The sequence below is a fragment of the Hoplias malabaricus genome, chromosome 3 (assembly GCF_029633855.1).
Source record: "Hoplias malabaricus isolate fHopMal1 chromosome 3, fHopMal1.hap1, whole genome shotgun sequence".
In the NCBI taxonomy this organism is placed as follows: Eukaryota; Metazoa; Chordata; class Actinopteri; order Characiformes; family Erythrinidae; genus Hoplias; species Hoplias malabaricus.
The window spans coordinates 26,804,635-26,825,931 of record NC_089802.1 but is presented as its reverse complement, the minus strand read 5'-3'; the positions used below and the strand labels follow the sequence as shown (position 1 = coordinate 26,825,931).

The 21,297-nt window shown below is 43.6% G+C and overlaps 2 protein-coding genes across 4 annotated transcripts in view; both read left to right on the top strand.

Annotated features, from left to right (window-relative positions):
* LOC136691947 (zinc transporter ZIP11-like) overlaps window positions 1-14,416 on the top strand; it is a 27,089-nt gene extending 12,673 nt beyond the window's left edge. For 2 of the 3 annotated variants that reach the window (XM_066664909.1, XM_066664910.1), the window contains exons 5-10: window positions 26-167; window positions 4,615-4,782; window positions 12,806-12,875; window positions 13,326-13,424; window positions 13,707-13,865; window positions 14,272-14,416. In XM_066664909.1, the coding sequence (XP_066521006.1) occupies window positions 26-167; window positions 4,615-4,782; window positions 12,806-12,875; window positions 13,326-13,424; window positions 13,707-13,865; window positions 14,272-14,350 (717 nt within the window). In that variant the 3' untranslated portion in view covers window positions 14,351-14,416. The remainder of the gene's footprint in view (window positions 1-25; window positions 168-4,614; window positions 4,783-12,805; window positions 12,876-13,325; window positions 13,425-13,706; window positions 13,866-14,271) is intronic. The other variant, XM_066664911.1, reaches the window with a different exon arrangement.
* A 3,043-nt stretch (window positions 14,417-17,459) lies between these two features.
* On the top strand, window positions 17,460-21,195 carry LOC136692855 (tumor necrosis factor receptor superfamily member 13B). The gene is made up of 4 exons (XM_066666564.1): window positions 17,460-17,574; window positions 18,769-18,885; window positions 19,513-19,755; window positions 20,035-21,195. Exons 1-4 carry the CDS (start codon window positions 17,460-17,462, stop codon window positions 20,274-20,276), a joined length of 717 nt encoding a protein of 238 aa, XP_066522661.1. The 3' UTR covers window positions 20,277-21,195.
* The last annotated feature ends 102 nt before the right edge of the window (window positions 21,196-21,297 follow it).

The following is a 21,297-nucleotide window of genomic DNA, read 5'->3' as shown; positions in this document are numbered from 1 at the left end:
AGTGTTTCCTCTTGTGTTTTTACAGGGTGTTGGTGCAGCCCCTCACCGGGCTCTGGCTCTTCCTGCTGATGCAAAACCATCCAAAGAGAAAGTGGAGGATCCCATAGCCCTGCCCCCAGAAGCAGAGCAGCTGTCAATCAGGATAGGTAGAGGCGGAGCTTATTCAGGCAAGCCTCCCCTCATATACCCACACTCTACCACCAGTACCTGGACAAACACTGAGCTGAGGCGTGGTCACGTGTGTCCTTGGCTTCTCTAGTGAGGACACCGTTTATAATCAGTTAATGCTCCTTTAAAAGACACTGGGTAATATTTTTACCTTAAAATTACAGCTTCAAAATCATAGTGATGCTCCGCTGAGCTGTAGCGGGAAGAATAAAACTGCACTGTGTAACTTTTGGAGGTGGGCAGTTTGCAAACTTCAGACACTAAACACAGCTAAAATTTATATAAACAAACAGAGCTGAATTTTAATATTTTGATGTGTGAGTTCTTTGATGGCTCTCTGGGTCGCTCTCTCTGTCTCTCTCTCTCTCTCCTCTATCTCTCTTCTTTTGTTCTCTCTCTAATCTGTTATTATTCTCTGTTTCTGTCTACCCAATTTCTTTCTCCCTCTCTCCCCTCTTCTCTTTCTCTCTCTCCCTTTCTCTGATATCTCTCCTCCTCTAATGATTTAATCAGTGGTTTATTGCTGCTTCTCCTTCAGTGCTGACCACAGCCAGGACGTCCTTGTCTCTGTGAAAGGTCTTTGTATAAAAGCCCCGCTGCCTTTAGTCCATATGCCCCTCCAGTCCACACTTAGCACTGAGCACGACCTTAGTACTCTGTACCGCCCCCTTCTGATGCCGCTGGCCATTTTTCTTCTTCTCTTAAATGGCAGCTGGTGACTGACTGCTAACGGGTGACCTCTTCCTTTCCCTGTGATTGGATTCTGGGATTTTCTCTTTGGCAGCCATCACAGAAACCCTGGTCCAGGGCTGAGAGCGGGGCAATGGTGGAGATGTGGTGTATGAAAGTGGACGGTTCAAATTGCTGTTTACGAGGGTTAATCATTAAAGCCAATCATTCTCCCATGGGAACTGGACACTGGGGGTGTGTCCTTCTGATTCAGACACGATTCTGTCTTTCTGTGTTGGGATAAATCTGTATGAAGTAGACTAATGTACCTGTTGTGTTGGTTTATGGGTTAAGTGATGAACACACACACACACACACACACACACAGACACACTGACTCATTACAATTTGACAAAACTTTCTGGATTAGTTTAAGAGTTAAGCGACAAGCTAGAGCCTCTTTCTTCCTCATGAATGAAAAGAGGAGAAGCTGCTGAGAGAGAGAGAGAGAGAAAGAGAGAGAGAGAATGTGAAAGAGAGTGAGAGAGGCAGAGAGAATGTGAAAGAGGGAGAGAGAGAATGTGTCCTCTCTCTCTCCTCGTCTTCTCTCAGAATGGAGCTCTTCTCTTTCTGTGTCTCCTGGAGGATGAGGCTATGGTCTCAGCTCAGCGTCAGTGAGATCTCTATGCTCTGAGCTCCTCTGTCCCTCTCAGGACCTGATGTTTAACGCCAGCTCGAGCCGAGACACAGCGTCGCCATGAGCTGAGGATAATTAGGCCGATTTAACTCATCACTCACTTCCAGGCCTCGGCAGACACCTGAACGTCAAGAGGATCCGAGCTGATGATGTCATAGGGCTGTAATGTGTTGTGTCTTGAAGAGACAACTTCAAGAAACATCTCTATTTATGATCTAAAGGAGCTGCAGCCCTATAATTTTAAAGGCAATATACTAAAAAAACACTTTGTTTGGTGCTTGTTCACATTAAAGTGTGTATCTGGAGCCACCAACCTACACACTGTGAAACAAATCAGAAAACACAGGATAAAACGAGTCGTTCTGATTCTGCTTCGCTTGTGACGTCAAGTGCAGAGATTCATTTGAGTCTGTACAATCACAGTGCTGGACTCGTGTTTATGTGAGAGTGCAAAGACGAGGTTAAACGCAGCAAAACAGACACAACGAGCGCGGAGAAATAAGAGCACTGAGTAAAAACAGAGAAGAAAGAGAACAGAGCAAAAACAGCAAAAGTCCAGAGCTTCTGCTACTCTCTCTTCACTGCTGTGCGCTTGGGGTCGGGGTGAACAGTGAGCAGCTCGTTATCATTTAAAGGAACAGGTGCTGAAAGCGGGCGTACTGAAAAGGGCTGTTTACACAGGGGGAGAACACTGCTGTGGGGCTTGTTGGGTTTGGACCAAAGCAGGTCACAGACGTTTCATTAAGGAACAGAACTATGTTCCTTTGTGGAGACAAGAGAGAATATAGCACCTTTAACACAGTGAATCCTGTTGCTCCACACAAGCAGTTATTTCATGTTAAATGTCATTAAAGGCTCAGAGATGCTCAGAAGAACCGCTGAGTGGAAGCGAGATCTAGCAGGAGAACCTCTGTGGGACGGGAACAGGAGACACACAGATGGTTGAAAGGAAGCCAAATCAATCGTAATGTTTGGAATAATTTAACATGCAGAAAATAAATGATTCATTTGTTCTCTTTCTCTCTGGGAAAGTGTGTGTGTGTTTGTGTGTGTCTGTGTGCGTGTGTGTTTGTGTGTCTGCATGTGTGTTTGTGTGCGTGTGTGTGTGCGTGTGCATGTTCAGCAGATGTGTCCATCCACCAAACAGCTGCTGCTTGACAACAGTTGCTATGGCAGAATTAACATTAGTTCGCTTCTCTCTTAGATCTCTCCGCTATTAGCCTTATTTACACCAACCAGCCAGAACATTAAAATGTAAAAAATGATGGTTCTATCAGGCTTCTTTGATCAATTAAATGGTTCTATATAGAACCCTGAACCCTTGAAGAACATTTTGCATGAAAAACGAGCCTCCATTGTAACGATGTCATGCTTGTTAGAGCAGAGGAACCCTTTTTGGTGCTGTATATAACCTTTTTTCTAAAAGGTGCTGTAGAGAACCATCTACAGCACATTCTCCATCCACCTGGAGAACCCCTTCATGATGCAAAGAGCCCTTTAATCACACAAAAGATTATTCAAGTGTTTAGGGTTCTATATAGAACCATTTTCTTTACTGAAGAACCCTTGTACAACCATAATTTTTAAGTGTGTACAGGTTAGTCTGTAGTGACAGACTGTATTCTGGTGGTGTTAGTGTGTGTTGTGCTGGTGCGAGTGGATCAGACACAGCAGTGCTGCTGGAGTTTTTAAACCCTGTGAGTAATTGTATGTAGTAATTGGAGTAATTGTATGTAAATGTGGGTATGGTGGATGTTTTAAGGTAGAATTTTAAGGTGGTACATTAAAATGGGTGTATTTTTGGGTGGGGGTTGGGGGCCATACTCTCTGATGCACACGTGGATTTTAATCTCTGCTCTTGCTATGTGTTTATGGAAAAAGGAGCACGAGGAGAGTGCTGATGTGTACTTCAATAAATATATATAGCTGGCCACTTTATTAGAAACACCCAAATCTATTTCAAGTAACTGCACTGAACGGATGTGTGGCCAGTGGTGGTTTCCATGGTGACATATTAGACGAGGAGAAAGATTGATGTCATGGCATTTGACTTGAAACAGCCTGACAGTCTTAATTTGACTGGGCAATTTACAATTGTGTGTGTGTGTGTGTGTGTTGGACTGAAGTGCATCTAACCCTCCCTGTCCTTTATATTAATCGCAGAGCCCACTTTTGTCAAATTCACCATGGTTTGTGCATCAATAAACAAAACAAGTGTCTCTTCTACTGCCACTCACTGGCCACTTTATCAGACCCCCCCCCCCTCTACTGACACTCACTGGCCACTTTATCAGAAACACACCCCTCTACTGACACTCACTGGCCACTATATCAGAAACACCCCCCCCCCTCTACTGACACTCACTGGCCACTTTATCGGAAACACTCCCCTCTACTGACACTCACTGGCCACTTTATCAGAAACACCCCCCCCCCCCCTCTACTGACACTCACTGGCCACTTTATCAGAAACACCCCCCCTCTACTGACACTCACTGGCCACTATATCAGAAACACCCCCCCCCCCTCTACTGACACACACTGGCCACTTTATCAGAAACACCCCCCCCTCTACTGACACTCACTGGCCACTTTATCAGAAACACCCCCCCCCCCCTCTACTGACACTCACTGGCCACTTTATCAGAAACACCCCCCTTCTACTGACACTCACTGGCCACTTTATCAGAAACACCCCCCCCCCCCTCTACTGACACTCACTGGCCACTTTATCAGAAACACCCCCCTTCTACTGACACTCACTGGCCACTTTATCAGAAACACCCCCCTTCTACTGACACTCACTGGCCACTTTATCAGAAACACCCCCCTTCTACTGACACTCACTGGCCACTTTATCAGAAACACCCACGTTCTACTGACACTCACTGGCCACTTTATCAGAAACACCCCCCTTCTACTGTCACTCACTGGCCACTTTATCAGAAACACCCCCCTTCTACTGACACTCCTCTGTCCACTCACAGCTGGTGTATAAGGCTTGAGTGCCTGTATGTTTCCTCGTCTGAGGAGTCTGTAAAGTGTTTGTTCAAAAAGTTGTGTTTCTGATTGTGTTTCAGATAAGTTAGAGAATGGAGAGATTCACCAGAGGAGAAAAGGTGCTCCCTCTGGATACACAGAACCTCAGGAAGTGGATTCTAGACAACAGCAAGTGAAAGATTCCACAGGGAGCAGCTGGAGAAGAGTTGTCCTGCTGATCCTCGCCATCACCATTCACAACATTCCCGGTAGGTCCTTCTCTCAGACTTTAGTGAGGACTGAAACAGTCTCTGCTCTTCTGGGAAGGTTTTGCTGTAGATGTAGTGGAACATTGCTGTGAGGATCTGATGGCATTCAACCACATAAACATCAATGTGGTCAGGTGCTAATGTTGGAGGACTAGTCCTGGAATCACTCCGGCTCATGAGCCCTACTCCACTCCAGCAGGTAAATATGGTCCTGGCCCTGGAACTGGGTTCTTTTATAGTCCCTTTTCTCTCATGGGTTCGAACAAGGGCCAACAGAGAGTCGAGTTCAGCAGGGTCCAGTGGAGACCAATAGAGTCCTGTAGAGTCCAGTAGAGACCTTTGAGGTCCTAGTAGAGTCCAGTAGAGACCTTTGAGGTCCTAGTAGAGTCCAGTAGAGACCTCTGAGGTCCTAGTAGAGTCCAGTAGAGACCTCTGAGGTCCTAGTAGAGTCCAGTAGAGACCTCTGAGGTCCTAGTAGAGTCCAGTAGAGACCTCTGAGGTCCTAGTAGAGTCCAGTAGAGACCTCTGAGGTCCTAGTAGAGTCCAGTAGAGACCTCTGAGGTCCTAGTAGAGTCCAGTAGAGACCTCTGAGGTCCTAGTAGAGTCCAGTAGAGACCTCTGAGGTCCTAGTAGAGTCCAGTAGAGACCTCTGAGGTCCTAGTAGAGTCCAGTAGAGACCTCTGAGGTCCTAGTAGAGTCCAGTAGAGACCTGTGGGGTCATGTAGGGCCCTGTAGAGACCTTTGTAGTCCAGTAGAGACCTGTGGGGTCCTGTAGAGTCCAGTAATAATAATAATAATAATAATAATAATAAATTTTTATTTGAAAGCGCCTTTCAAGTGACCCAAGGACACTGTACAATAGATAATAAAAATAAAAAATAAAAATGAAAATAAAAAGTAAAAAAAAAAAAAGTCAATAAATGGTAAATGCACATACAAACATGAAATGACCATAGAGACATATACATAGTATCATCCATATGCTAGTTTAAAAAGATGAGTTTTGAGTCTGGTTTTAAAAACATCTAAAGATGAACAAGCTTGCAGTTCGTCAGGAAGACTATTCCACAGCTTTGGACCCGCAACACAAAATGCTCTATTTCCAATGGTGCTTAGCTTAAAATGTGGGACCTTAAGCAAATGGAGGCTTGAGGACCGAAGAGTACGCACTGGAGAGTATGGTTGCAGTAGACTACTTAGGTAAGAAGGGGCAAGGTCATGCAAGGATTTAAACACCAACACAAGCAATTTGTACTGTATTCAGTACTTCACTGGAAGCCAATGAAGACGACTTAGGACTGGAGTAATATGCTCCCAAGATCTTGTATGGGTCAGCACCCTAGCAGCAGGGTTCTGCACATACTGCAACCTGCTCAAAGCCCGAGCAGGGAGGCCACACAACAGAGCATTGCAGTAGTCAATTCTAGAAGTAACAAATGCATGGACTATGGTCTCGGCAGCAGTGAGAGAGAGAAAAGGGCGAATGGGTAGAAGGCTGTCCTACATGTGTTGTTAATATGTGAGTCAAACAATAATGTAGAATCAAAAATTACTCCAAGATTTCTCACTAGTGTTGAGGTAGAGACAATAAAACCAGGGATACAAACAGTAGTGTCACTAAGCCTCCTGACTGTTGCAGGAGAAGCAATTATGATGGCTTCAGATTTTTTATTATTTAAGCTCAGGAAGTTCTCAATCATCCAAGCCCTCGCATCAGTTAAGCATTTCAGCAAGGCACTAGGTTGTGGGAAAGTTTTGTACAAATATATATCTGGACATCATCAGCAAAACAGTGAAACTGCAGCCCATGATGTCTAATGATGTCACCAAGAGGAAGGATGTACAAAATAAAAAGCAAGGGCCTGAGAACAGAGCCCTGGGGGACACCATGTGACAAGGAGCATGTGTCAGATCGAACTTCCCATTTGTTTCAAAACTTCCCATTGAAACAAACTGCTGCCTACCAGAAAGATACGATTGAAACCAAGCTAATGCAGTACCAGTTACGCCAACCATGTTTTTGAGCCGAGTAAGTAAAAGGCTATGACACACTGTATCAAAGGCTGCAGTAAGGTCCAACAGTACAAGAAGACTCAGCAGTCCTTGGTCAGCTGACATCAGCAAGTCATTGACAACCATAAAAAGAGCAGTTTCAGTACTGTGATTCCTCCTAAAACCTGATTGGAAGACCTCAAACAGATCACATGATTGAATATGTTCTGTTAACTGAGCAGCTACTGTTCGCTCCAACAGTTTAGCAAGGAAAGGGAGATTAGAGATGGGCCTATAATTTGCGAGGTTCTCAGGATCTAAGCCAGGCTTCTTGAGAACTGGAGTAATAGCTGCCAGTTTCAAAGAAGCTGGGACCATTCCTGAGCTAAGTGAAGCATTGATAATTTTGGTAATAAGAGGACAGATTAATGGAGAACAGGCTTTCACCTGCTGTGTAGGAAAAGGGTCTAATTGACACGAAGTTGCCCTTGAGAAATTAATAATCTGTGAAGCAAGCTGTTGGTTTACAGTATTGAAGGTGGAAAAATAGCTGCTGCTGAACTGAGGAGATAGTTGTGGAATGTTTAGCCTGGTTGCAGTGGGCTGGAACTGAGAGTAAATTGTAAGTATTTTATGATTGAAAAAGTCCATGAACTGAGAGCAGAGTTCAGATGAAGGAATCATAGGGAAACTTTTCACAGGGCTCAATAGCTTATTAACAGTAGAAAAGAGAGCTCTAGGGTTACTGTGGGCACCAAGAATAACATCAGAATAATAGAGTGTTTTAGCTTCCTGTAGTTTTTTCTTATGAAACAAGACATGATCACTGTAAGCAAGGGCATGCACAGTCAGGCCAGTTCTGTTTGAGAGTCGTTCAAGCTGGCGACCAACAGCTTTCAGCTTGCGCAGCTCAGCAGTGTACCAGGGAGCAGGCTGAGAAAATGTAACCAAGCGTGTTCTTAGAGGTGCCAGGTGGTTTAAAATATGTGACAATGTTTCATCATAGTGGGTCACTAGCAAATCAGGATCTAAGCAATCAGGTACCGGGCTCTGACTGAGCATCTCCATAACAGCAGGAGGACTGATATTTTTAACGCTCCGGAATGTAAACTGGCGTGATTGATGCTGCCCACGCAGTTGACATGATAGTGGAAATCAAAGAACACAGCTTTATGGTCAGATACACACAGATCAATGCCTCTCACATTAAAAGGGGTTTTACCCATAGAGCAAACAATGTCCAAGGTGTGGCCCTTGTTATGTGTAGGGAAATCAACATCCTGAGAAATATCAAAGCTCTGTAAAACATTAAGAAATTCTTTAGCAAACAAACAGTTACCAGAATTGATATGAATATTAAAGTCACCAAGCAGCAACAAATCAGAATAAACAGGAATAAGTGTGGAGATTAGCTCAGAAAACTCTGCCACAAAAACAGATGAGGTTTTTGGGGGGCGATAGATAAGCAGAACCAACACAGGTTTAACAGCAGAGACCAACAGCGCCAAACACTCAAACGATGTCATATTTGGGATTAAAACTGTTTTAACTTTGAGGCCAGGGCTGTACACCACTGCAAGTCCTCCTCCTCGTCCAGTTAAACGAGGTTTATCCACATATTGATAGTGTGGAGGCAGAGTCTGATTGAGCGCGAAATACTTGTTGGGCCGCTGCCAGGTTTCCGTGAGACAAAGCAGGTCAATGTCATGTTCCTGGATAATATCTGCGACAAACGTTGCCTTATTATTTAAGGAACGAACATCAAACAGAGCACATTTAAGATTATGATCAGTGCTCGGAGCGAGTAGAGATGTTGTAGACACGTAACACAGGTTCCGGTTATTTGCGTGATCAGTTGAGCCTGCCGTCGCCTGGGAAGATTTACGGCGACACGATGACCACAGCGAGGGAATATTGTTAGGGTGCAGATAGTAGTTATATGTCCGACCAAGACCAAAATACCAAGGTGACGATGGATCAATAGAGGAGCAGGAGTTTTACACTGTGCATTTCGGAGCGTAAAAAGTTCACCAAAAGAGTACCTTATCCTCCTTGTCATCATGATAAGGCCACAATGGAAGTTGCAGCCGTAACAGCCCAGTAGAAGCCAGAGAAATAATCCCGAAATAATCCACATAGCACGGGCAACACAGGTACTCTCGCGGCAGATGCTAAGCACAGTCACGCACGCTAAACTCTAAGAGAGCTCAGAGCCACAAGGAGAAATCCAAGGCTCATATTACAATAAATCCAGTACAAAGTTTGATACAGTGTGTTGGGTTCCACAGCACTTTTGCACACAGCGGGCAGAAAAACCGAATACAAACTTTAAAACTATTACAAACTTTGTCACCGGGGGAGAAGCGGCAGCCAAACGCACCAGCGTATCTCTCGCAACTCGGAAGTCCCCGACAGTAGAGACCTGTAGAGTCCTATAGAGTCTAGTAGAGACCTGTGGGGTCATGTAGTGTCCTGTAGAGACCTGTAGGGTCCAGTAGAGACCAGTAGAGTCCAGAAGAGACCTGTAGGGTCCTGTAGAATCCAGTAGAGACCTTTGGAGTCCTTTAGAGACCTGTGGGGTCCTGTAGGGACCTGTAGAGTCCAGTAGAGACCTGTAGGGTCCTGTAGAGTCCTGTAGGGTGCTGTAGAGTCCGGTAGAGACCTGTGGGGTCCTGTAGGGTCCAGTAGAGTCCGGTAGAGACCTGTAGGGTCCAGTAGAGTCCAGTAGAGACCTGCAGGGTCCAGTAGAGACCTTTAGAGTCCTGTAGGGTCCTGTAGTGTAGGTACCATGCAATGGAAAAGCACCATTGTTAGGATCTTCGTAGGTTCAGAGAGCACAGTTCCACTGCTAGATTCCAGCTACTGTATTGATACTCCCTCACAAACAGCTCCCAGGTAATGTACTTCAGTGAGAATTGAATTGACCAGGAGTCTGTTTCGTGACTGATAGACTCATCCATCCGGCCTAGCGCTGTGTAGGAATCTCAGCTGTAAATCTCAGGAAACTCAGAACGGCCTTCTTTACCCCTTGATTTCATTAACGGCGGAGAAACCGTCAATTGATTTAATCCCTCCGCCGGAGCCCCGCTCCGAAAAACGTGAGACGACTGGTGATTCACTTCATAAAAACAAAGGCCCCTTTAATTGATTTCCATATTGCAGTCATTTTGATTTCCATGCATTTTAATGGCCTCCTTGTTGGCGACTGCAATTAACTGTTGATGAGATTGGATTAGTTCCATGGTCTGAAGATGAGCTGCAGCTGAGGGGGTACAGCATCCTGCAGAACTCAGCCCTGAGGCCATGGTTTTAACCGTAGAGCACATTAAAAATGGTCTGTGGCCTTTACATATCATTTACATATCATTAGACATTTTGAGCTGTTATAGTTGCTTCCAGGAGTGTATTTAGAGTGTACAGAGAGGATTGTGTGTTATAGAGTGAGGGTAGGGTGTTTATGGAGTGTGTGCAGAATGTGTAGTGTGTGTATAGAAGGTACAGTGTGTGTTTAGAGTGTACACAGAGAGTAGTGTTTGTGTAAAGTGTTTGTTTAGAGTGTAGTGTGTTATAGAGTGTGTATAGTATGTGTACTGACTGTGTAGGCTGTGTATGGAGAGGGCAGACACTCTAGGGTGTGTATGAAGTGTGTGTTTTCTCTCAGAGCTGGTTTGTATTTGTCAGTAATGACACCTCTGAGGGTTAGCGGGGGTTAACCATTACCCCGGAGCCCGTCACTCTGCCCGAAGCCTATCACCACGTTCCCGACAGCTCCGAGACAGGATCCAGATGCAGTTAAAAAAGCGCTCTGTGATTGAATTCCAAAGGAACAGCTTCACATTTCTGACACTTTAACGTCTTCTGAAGAGCCGGGGGTCTGTGGTGATGAGACACTCGAGATCAGGGGTTTAGACCCACTTCACACTGCGGACGCATTGTTAGTGTCACTGCAGCTTTTAGAATGACCCACCACCCAAATCATACCTGCTCTGTGGGAGTCCAGAGCGCTGGAGAACAGGGGGAAAGGGGGCTAACAAAGTATGCAGAGCAACAGATAGGATGCAATCTGTAAACGTTGAACTAGGTAGTGGATAATTAATGGCTTTAATGTTTAATGCTGGGCTGTATTTGGGTTCACAGTGGTCTCAAAGGGTGTGGTGTCCCTCGGGGTTCTAGCTTGGGGCCACACGCTTTTTTTTGTTTTGTTTTGTTTTTTTTTTCTCCCCCATTTTCAATTTTCTGTTCACATATTTAATATTCAGGCTCTCACTCACATTGTAGGTCACTTGTGAGCTTTGCAGGAGTGTTTCTCATGTGCACACGAGCCTGTGAGTGCTGAACGCATGAAGATATGATAGGAGCTGAATGCATTAACAAGTGCCTTGTGGGTAAGATGTGCAGAACAGTGTCACGCCTTCTGTATCTCGCTCAGTCCTGAAATACATGATGTTCGTGCTCATCCTGTGTCAGGTAGGAATACTGTGGATTAGAAACTGAGAGTGTAACCAAATACATTTATATTTCATCATCAAATAATATGCAAATCAACTTAAAGGTCAGCACCGTGGACCACTGAAGCTGGGGTAATTTCTCAGGTGAAGGATCATTTAGGCACCAGTTGTCTTCAGAATAACTTGTTTTTAGTGTTGTTATATATATCCAAATAATATAAATAATATCCATATATTGAAATATATAACATATCTATATACTATATATTATTTAACTCAGCTCTGTGCAGCTGCTATTCAGTGGTGAACATCCAGCTTCACAGAATCACTCTCTGAATTCATTCTTCCTTTAAACGTGTGTAAATAAGTCGTGACTTCCAGTAATATAGCTTGTTTATTTTTAATTTTGTGCATGTATTCTTTAAAAGTGTTGGGATGGGAAATGCCCTCTGTTCATAAAATGACCCTCTCGGCTGTTCCATGTCTAAACTGGATTTGTGTGTGAAATAAATTTTAAAATAAGACCTTTAAAATAAATTTTGGTTAATGACCCAGTTTTTATTATGTTTTTATTAATTAGGTTGTGAACATGATAAAAGTCATTAATCATCGTGTGTAACAGAGATAAAAAAGGAAACCACCTCTTTTTCGTTGAATTGTGAACTCACGGAAAATACGGAGGTAAAGAATAAGTAATTTCACATGTTAATGTCCACACCACATTAATCATCAGCGCCTAAAAAGACACACTCTGTGGTCATTTGATTAAATTGTGGTTAAAGCTGACATGGTTAATATCAATTGGTAGAGACACAGTGAGGTCAGTATTCGGCGAGATATGAAGTTTAACTGTAGATGGATGTGCGTTTACTATTTGGCAATCAGCAGCTCACTGCTGCACTTTCTCTCCGTGTTATATCTGATTATTAATGACTTAAAACAACCTAATTATTAACCATTAATAAACATTGTGTTATGCCCCATGGGAAGCCGAACCTCAGCCAAGTGTTCATTAACACCACGGTCACTCAGCTCTGTGTCCAGTTAGCCACTGATTAGAGTCTCTGCTCCTCTGAGAAGTGTGTGAGTGGAGCGGGGATCTCCAGGTGTGACTCTCTTTGTGTTGTTGGTTAAACTGATTGTTCCTGTGTTCATTCCTTCCTCTGCTCAGGGCTCCCTGGGGGAATCTGAGTTTTAATTACTTTGATTGGTTTCTCCTAATTGATTGAGTCTGGTGTGAAAGGTTTAATGGAGAGTCGTAGAGAACGGGAAGAGAACGCAGATGTGCACAGACACACACAGATCAATATGAATAAATGAATAGTAATAACGGTAATAATAATCATATAAACACTGTCAGTAGAAAACAAGACCAGGTTTTTAAATGATTGAATTAATTAAAGCCTCTACATCCTTTTCAGGGTCACGGTGGGTCTGGAGACACACACACACACGTGTACAGTTTCACACATTGACATATGTGAGTGATTTGTGGTTGGTCAGTTCAAAGTAAGAATTTGCCTTTCCCTCCAGTCACTGCTTTTGTGTGTGTGTGTGTGTGTGTGTGTGTGTGTGTGTTTCAGAGGGTTTAGCAGTAGGGGTGGGTTTCGGAGCTGCTGGGAAGACGTCCTCAGCGACCTTCGAGAGCGCCAGGTGAGATCTCTTGACTTTAACCCTGCTCCACATCACATACAGCAGCAGAGAGTTTCAGACATTTTAAAGTAATCATAGCTGTGAGGATCTGATGGAGTTCAGCCTCGGAATCATCATTGGGGGTCAGGGGCTGGTATTGGGGATTAGTTCTGGATCAAACTCACCACTCCAACTCATCCCAGAGGCAAGTCTCCAGACCTCCAGTCTCTTTGGAAAACACAGGTTTACATTTACATTAGGTTTACATTTACATTCAGGACGTTTAGGAGACGCTCTGATCCAAAAGCAAAGTACACATTATAAAGGTCTGCACGTTTTTTTGGACACAGTGTATTTAGCCCTGTGTAGAGAGTAGAGAGAATAGACTTGTGTGGTTTTCTGTTTTCATCTGGACACAATTAATATTACATTTTAGAATTAAGATTCTGGCATCTTTTTGTTTTTTTCCAGGAACCTGGCTATAGGAATTGGCATCCAAAATTTCCCAGAAGGCCTTGCGGTGAGTCTGCCGCTGCGAGGCTCTGGGGTGTCCACATGGAGAGCCTTCTGGTGAGTGCTCACAATACTGTCTCCGCATGTTTCTCCAGCGGACATTAACTGTAATTAACTGTAGGGGGCGCTGCTGGTTCCTGCAGCTGCACACGCTCTGTACTCCTTTTACACAGAAGGGTTTGTTTGGATCAATCTGTATCGGTTATAGTTTAGAAACAGCTGGATTCGTGGGCAGTTCCTAATTTGGGAACTTGTGTCTGATTGGCTGGACCCTATAAAAACCGGTGTAATATGGTCAGTTGCTGACCAGTGTACAATACTTTGCCTTGTATTTCTCAGGTACGGTCAGCTGAGCGGGATGGTGGAGCCGATAGCAGGGTTACTAGGCGCAGTTGCTGTGGTGATGGCGGAGCCATTGTTACCCTACGCGTTAGCCTTCGCCGCAGGGGCCATGGTGTACGTAGTGGTCGACGATATCGTCCCCGAAGCCCAAATCAGGTAAATGAACTTTTTCGTTCAGGACATTGTGCTTCACTGAATTGGCCAAAATTGTGTGGACACTACATCCAATGTTTCTTTTAAAATGAAGAGTCTTATCTCAGCTGTTTGAAGAAATGAGCTGTATTTAGTCTCAGTTATAAATGGGCAGCGTAGGTTTATGCAGAAGTATGAATTGGCATTGGTCTATTAGTACAAACAGTGCTATAGTGTGTCTCCCAGTTTGATGAATCTGACACAACACGGCTCTCTACAGCTCTCCATGTTGTTACCTCTTTGAAGTGCACACTTTTTTTCAGTAGAGGCCTGAAGACACAATTAGGACACGCTCTGATCATAGCACCATTAGCTGTAGGAGTTAAAATCAGTGAAATGACGCGAGGTGGCGCTCTGTGTTTGTCCGCAGTGGGAACGGGAAGCTGGCGTCCTGGACCTGTGTCCTGGGCTTTGTGGTGATGATGTCTCTGGACGTCGGCCTGGGATGAAGACCTCTGTGGACGTCCTTGTCTTCGTAGACTGTAAACAAACAGGACCAAAGTGAACTGCACTGTGTAAATAATTCAGGGCCAGTAAAGAAGATCAAGCTTTGATGTTTTTTACTGTGTTTTTTAATAAATTTGTGATTGATGATTTATTACATTTATTTTACAGAAGCTCTAAGGGGACGAGGTGTGTTTAGGTTTCCTTTAAGAAAACAGCTGATGGGGACGAGATAGAAGATTATAATAATGCTAATGATAGTAATTTTGATAATACCTCAGTATCTGGTGCTCACAAGCTGCTTTTCTTAAAAAGTAATTAAAAATGTATTGGTTATTTATAATTGAATTAAAATTTACTTGAAATTGTAACTTTGTGTATATGTGAGTGTGTGTGTGAGAGAGTCTACATATACCCTGATCAGCCATAACATTAAAGCCACCTCCTAGTTTCTACACTCACTGTCCACTGAGCGGATCAGACACAGCAGTGCTGCTGGAGTTTTTAAACCCCTCAGTGTCACTGCTGGACAGAGAATAGTCCACTGACCAAAAACATCCAGCCGACAGCGTCCTGTGTCACTGATGAAGGACTAGAGGTCGACCGACACACACTGTGCAGCGACAGATGAGCTACTGTCTCTGACTTTACATCTACAAGGTGGACCAACGAGGGAGGAGTGTCTCACAGAGTGGACAGGGTTTAATGAAACCTGGAGAGTGCTGCCATCTACAGGTGACTGCATCTGCCTGCACCAGTGACTGCAGCGTGATTAATGATTTAAGGTGGAATGATACAATAAAGCTGGGTCGTAGATAGAGCAGATGTGGAGGCACTGAGTCAAGCAGAGATTTGTGTTTCCTGCTCTCTGTCGAACATCTGTGAGTGTGGTTCAGCTTTACTGACCACCTCCAGTCATCTCTACACTCATCTCTCTACTGTCCACTCATCTCACTCCCCACTCCACTCACTCACTCATCTCTCTTCTACTTTTTTATTCTTTTCCTCTTTCTCTCCATTCCCCCCTCTGTAAATGTCTCTCTCTCTCTCTCTCATTTCCTTCCTGTACTCCTCTCTTTCCCCCCTCAGTTAACTCTTATCTATCTCTTTTCTCTCTTTGTCACATCTCTCTCTTTCTGTGTGTGTTATCTCTATTCTGGGAGTTGGAGGTTTCTGTAGATGAACAGCGAAACAGTGTCTATCTCAGATCTACTTTTGTCTAAGAGCAGGTGCTCTTTTGCATATTGTCGTGGGACAAAATCTTGTATCTCCTAATTAGATATTTCTATTCTAATTAGATATTTTAGCAGAATCTGAAAAAAACAACAGTTCTTTATGCTGTGTTTTTGCACCGCGTTGAACAAAAACGAACTAACCTACACACTTTTTGTTAGGTGTCGGAACATAGCGATGAACGTATCATGGCGTCAGGGGTTGACCGCTGAATACTGACTACTAAATATTGACTACTAAATACTGACCACTGAATTATGACTACTAAATACTGACTGCTGAATACTGACTACTGAATTATGACTAATAAATACTGACCACTGAATTATGACTACTAAATACTGACCGCTGAATTCTGCCCACTGAATACTGACTACTGAATACTGACCACTGTATACTCACCACTGAATACTGACCACTGAATTGTGAACATTTACCACTGCAAACTCATTACATTTTGCTGACTACTATACAGAATACTGAATACTGAAGAGTAGCTTCTGTATATTAACTATGGAATACATCTAATTATTAGTGATAAAATACTGACTGGGGACGGCACGGTGGCGCAACAAGTAGTGTCGCAGTCACACAGCTCCAGGGACCTGGAGGTCATGGGTTCGATTCCGGGTGACTGTCTGTGAGGAGTTTGGTGTGTTCTCCCTGTGTCTGCATGGGTTTCCTCCGGGTGCTCCGGTTTCCTCCCACAGTCCAAAAACACACGTTGGTAGGTGGATTGGCGACTCAAAAAGTGTCTGTAGGTGTGAGTGAGTGTGTGTGTTGCCCTGTGAAGGACTGGTGCCCCTCCAGGGTGTATTCCTGCCTTGCATCCAATGATTCCAGGTAGGCACTGGACCCACCACGACCCTGAACTGGATAAGCGGTTACAGATAATGAATGAATGAATGAAATACTGACTGTTGAGTACTCCTGAAGATTAATTACAAAGCTCTTAATACTGAATACTGAATGTGTACTACTGAAAATGGTAAACTAAATATTATGCTGTAGAACACACTACTAAACACTGCCTGCTGAAAACTAAATACTGAATGCTGCCTTCTAAACACAGAAAAGTGAATATTTGTCACTGAGTACTGAAGGTTGAATATTAAATACTGAACACTGATGACTGACCCTGATTCAGAATTCAGAGTCATGTTTCTGTGAAATCTGTGTCGTAAGAGTGAAGTGTAAAGAGCGTCCCAAGAGACTGAGGCCTTATTCAAATGAGGAGGCTCCTGGAAACGAACCCAGAGCTCAGCAGAACATACACACACACACACTCACATTCACTCTACTTACGCAATATACATTTAATATACACTTCACAATCTAAACACTCTCCACACGCTCTACACTGGCTCAGAATCCTGCCCTAATCCTCGTGTGGATGCCTAACTAAGGTAAGTGAGATGCTTTACACTTTTCTGTTTCTCCCTGTGTGTGTGTGTGTGTGTGTGTGTGTGTGTGTGTGTGTGTGTGTGTGTGTGTGTGTGTTACTCTCGGGGAGTATGAATGTAGTGATTCATTACAAATATCTAATCACCAGTTTCAAATGATTGAACTTTATCATCTCTAAATTTTGATATTTTTCAAAACTCCAGTACTGACTACTGACCCCTGAAAACCAGCATTCAGGTACTGCACCCTGGACTGTGACTTCCACTCAGATTACTGAACATTAAACAGTAGCTCCTGAATACTGACCTCTGTATTCACTATAAAACACTTATCATACGCTACTGAGTACTGTTCATAACACTTTTACTATTTAACATTTTTACTTTAGATTTGTTTAGGTGTTGGTGTGTGTGTGTATAAATGTGTGTATGTCTGTGTAGTTCTGTACAGGGCTGTGTGTGTGTGTGGTGAGGAGCCATGTTCCAGCCCTGTCGGAGCGGGACCTACTGGGACAGTCTGGTGAGACAGTGCCTGTCGTGTGAGATGGTGTGTGATAAACCGGATCGTCCCGCTCGCTGTGCTGACGTCTGTGGTGAGTTTCTGAGGTGTTTTAAACACAAATGTACATTCGATCAGTGCTGAGCATTGCACATGCCCCTGGTTTTAATCTTGTGGATGATTTCAGTTTCTGCATCATTTAAACTCTAGAAAATCCTGTGAGTGTTTTGCTTCAAAAATAAATGGGTATAAAATCTCTTTACACTAACTTCAGTCCGGAATGGAGGATATTAATGCACACAGGATATTAAAATAGTTTTAAACAAAATTCTTGATCCAATCTACTGCCCCTGGTTTCCTGTGGTTGATGTCGCTATGTGATAGGATGAAATGTACCTATTCCAGCTAATTCCACATAATTAATATATTTCTAATTAAATGCAACAAAATTAGTCAAATGTAAAGCTGAACAATTGTAACTGCTTTTGACATAGAAGTGAAGTATTTAACACAGAACTCATTCAGAGGACTGTCGACAATAAATAACACTGATAAAACACTTAAAAACAATAGCGTCTAATTGTGCACCCCAGACTCCAATTTGTTTTCCTCCCCATATGTAAAAGTCCTAGGCTTTGAGCAAATATCGCACTGTATGTGCTTATTTTAACCAGGTTATTGCACAGAAATAAAGTATTTAATGCCCTGAGAGCATTCAGAGGACCATGGGCTGGTTTGCAGAGCTTATTGACAGCGAGGAGTAAGTCGTGTTTTAATCAGGCGTGACGTCAGCAGCCCAGTGTCCTTGGGAAGGGAGATTAGGATGGGGATGTACGATTGGGACATAGCCCCCTCCACCAAAACTCACTGGGGTATTCAGGTAAAAGGGTGTCCTGCGTATTTTGACTCACTCTGTATTAATACGCTACATTTGAAATCTTGGAATTCTTTAAATCACCTAAACCCACACTCACTTGTGTGTTTGGACACAAAATTATGTCCATCACAGTCTTCTGCAGCTTTTTCCTGATGGAGCTCAGAACGAATGCATCGTCGTTTTCACACTGCTTTATTTTTAGGGTATATTTTGTTGAATAAAAAAATTTACTATCAAATTAACAAATTTGCTATCATTGGTCATTTTTAATACAACACAACAATTAGCATAAAATGATAAAAAAGCAGGAAAATATTTTATTTTTTAAATTTCAGTTATACCTTCCATAAAAACAAATATTAAAAACTTATCTGAACCCCTAATAAAATGTGTGTATGATTATATTTACAGTGGCTTTTGGCTGTAACACTGTTTCTGGGCAGTTTTATGACAGGCTGCTGAAGAAATGTTTGACGTGTTCAGACCTATGTGGACACCACCCTCCCGAGTGCTCACGAGATTGTCCAAGTGAGTTCACACCGGCTGTGTCCCAAATTCACACTTTCACCCTTAAACACTAGCGCCCTGTGAGAGAAATAAGTGAATCTATAAGTCCTCTACAGAGAAATACGGTGGCCCAGAGAGTCCAAACAAAATAAAACAGCCCTCAGCAGACTGACACTGACCGTTACATTAAAGCAACACTAGGTTGTATATTTACCTTAAAATTTCAGCTTCAAGATCACTGCAATGTCGAGCTGTAACAGGGAGAATAGAGCCTCTGTCATTGCTACTCCAGACTCAGGACTGTAGAAACTGCACTATGTAACTTTTGGAGGAGGACAGGAAACCACCCCTCCCTCTTCTCAATCCCAGTGCTGTAAATATGAATTACACTTTGACACTCTAGGGGGGGCTCATGAACAAAAATATAAAATCTTACCTAGTGTTGTTTTAATGTATTTAGGCTCTGTTTGCTTCACAAAGTTGATTTATTATGACTGTCCAGGCCACCGTATAGACCTCGCCTCTGCATATTTTAATAGACTGTAGTGGTTTTCTTTATTTTGTTGGACATAACGGGAAAGTTGACAGCTTGTTCCCAGTTAAATATCCAGTTCTGCATGTTCTATACTGAGTCTGACTTCTACGCAGCTGTGACTCCGAGGCCTGGACTAGTCTCGACGCCTCAGCTGTTTGACAGCGGACGAAGCCCAGTGCCCAGAGATCAGTGCTACTCCGAAGCGCTGGTGTTCTCTCTGCTGGGTCTGTGCTTTGTGCTGCTGCTGGGCTCAACCCTGGTGGCCCTAATGTTTCTGCTATGGAGGGCGAGAGGACAGGGAGACGGGCGGGAGAAGGACCAGAGGCAGACTGTCACACACAGACAGGTGTCTAAAGGTGAGAGCTCTTTTAAGTTATGACAGACTTGCTTTCGAGAAAACACTTTTTAAGCTGACAATATGGTGTGGTGGTTAATATAACGCCCCCTAGTGGGCAGTCTGTGGATGGAACTGAAGCCAGTTTTGATGTTTTTAATTAAGCTAGGACACGGTTTGGTGTGTGTGTTTGCGTGTAAGCGTGTGTAATTGAGCTGCTTGTGAGCAATGAGGAGTAAAATTTACTGTGTGACTCATGTTTCCTCTCATTATCAGATTTCTAAAGAGCTGTTTGTTTCAGATCGTCTCATGGCGGAGGCTAAAGCCAAAGTGTCATCAGACAGAGCCAGAGCCACAGAAACCTGCGTACACTGCTTCAGCGAGCAGCAGGAGGCACTACACCTTCTCTACCAACAAGCTGTCCCTCAGTGCATCAGCGCAAACCAACACCACTGCAACGGCAACAGCCTCCCCCTTAACCAGGGTAACCAACGAGACGACACCCTGAGAATCATCTGCTCGCCTGCACAAACCAGCATGTGAGAGAGGGAGCTGTCATCTTCATCGTCCTCCTCATCATCACCATCTTCATCATCACAATCAGTATCCATAATTATCCATCCACCATATTTACCATCATTGTCGTCATTATGAACTCATTATTAACTCTTTCATCAACTCAATCACTGATCTTCATCATCCCCACCTTCATGAACACAGCTGCTGATGGTGTGAGTTTGTAAAAATTGCTGAATGCTCTGTTCCTTCGCGCTCTCTGTGGCTGAAAGTTTCAACCCTGAGAATGGCGTCTGTTCAGACCGCGAGTTTTCTGACGAGAGGAACTGAAACACGTGCAGCCGTCGTAGGCGGCAGCCGCAGACGAGGTGAGTTTCTGTATCCTGAGGAGAAGCTGGTTTCAGTGGCATTAGCTCACGCCCTGCGAGACCAGGAAACAACAACATGGTCTGCCCAGCTGTTCACAATCATCTCCTGCCCCTCCTGCCTCACTCAGTGAACCTTTACACTCGTATACCTCTTTTATATCTGTTTTTCCTTTAAAATTGTAAACAGGGTGTTCAAATACATTCAAACTGTGTGAAACCCTTATGTGGCTCTGCATACTTCATTACCCCCTTTCCCACTGTTCTTCAGCGCTCAGGACCTCCACAGAGCAGGTGTGATGTGGTGGTGGATCATTCTCAGCGCTGCAGTGACACAGCAGTGCTGCTGGAGTTTTTAAACCCTGTGTGCGGGGGTCCTGACCACTGTAGAACTGGGTGAAAGATGGCTAAAAAAAATAAACTATGCAGAGCAACAGGTAGGCTACAGTCAGACCTCTGTCTTTTAATCATAACTCTAGTTTTAGAAACTGTGTTTGTTTGTTTTGGTTATTTTGTTTCCTTTGACTTGCCTCTTCCTCGTGTGGGTATTTTACATATTCTAATCTTTTCAGAAAAATCTCCCGAACTTGTACCTAAAGGTGATTTTGACTGAAATAAAATGAATAAAACTCTGTTTCATTATTGGAAACAACACTGTAATGTTTTCTTTTTAAAATCAGTAT

Coding starts and splice junctions, on each gene's coding strand:
- LOC136692855 (XM_066666564.1), top strand. CDS start 17,460: ATGTTCCAGCCCTGTCGGAGCGGGACCTACTGGGACAGTCTGGTGAGA. Junction 18,886..19,512: donor GTGCTCACGAGATTGTCCAA/GTGAGTTCACAC, acceptor ACTTCTACGCAG/CTGTGACTCCGAGGCCTGGA. Junction 19,756..20,034: donor ACACAGACAGGTGTCTAAAG/GTGAGAGCTCTT, acceptor TGTTTGTTTCAG/ATCGTCTCATGGCGGAGGCT.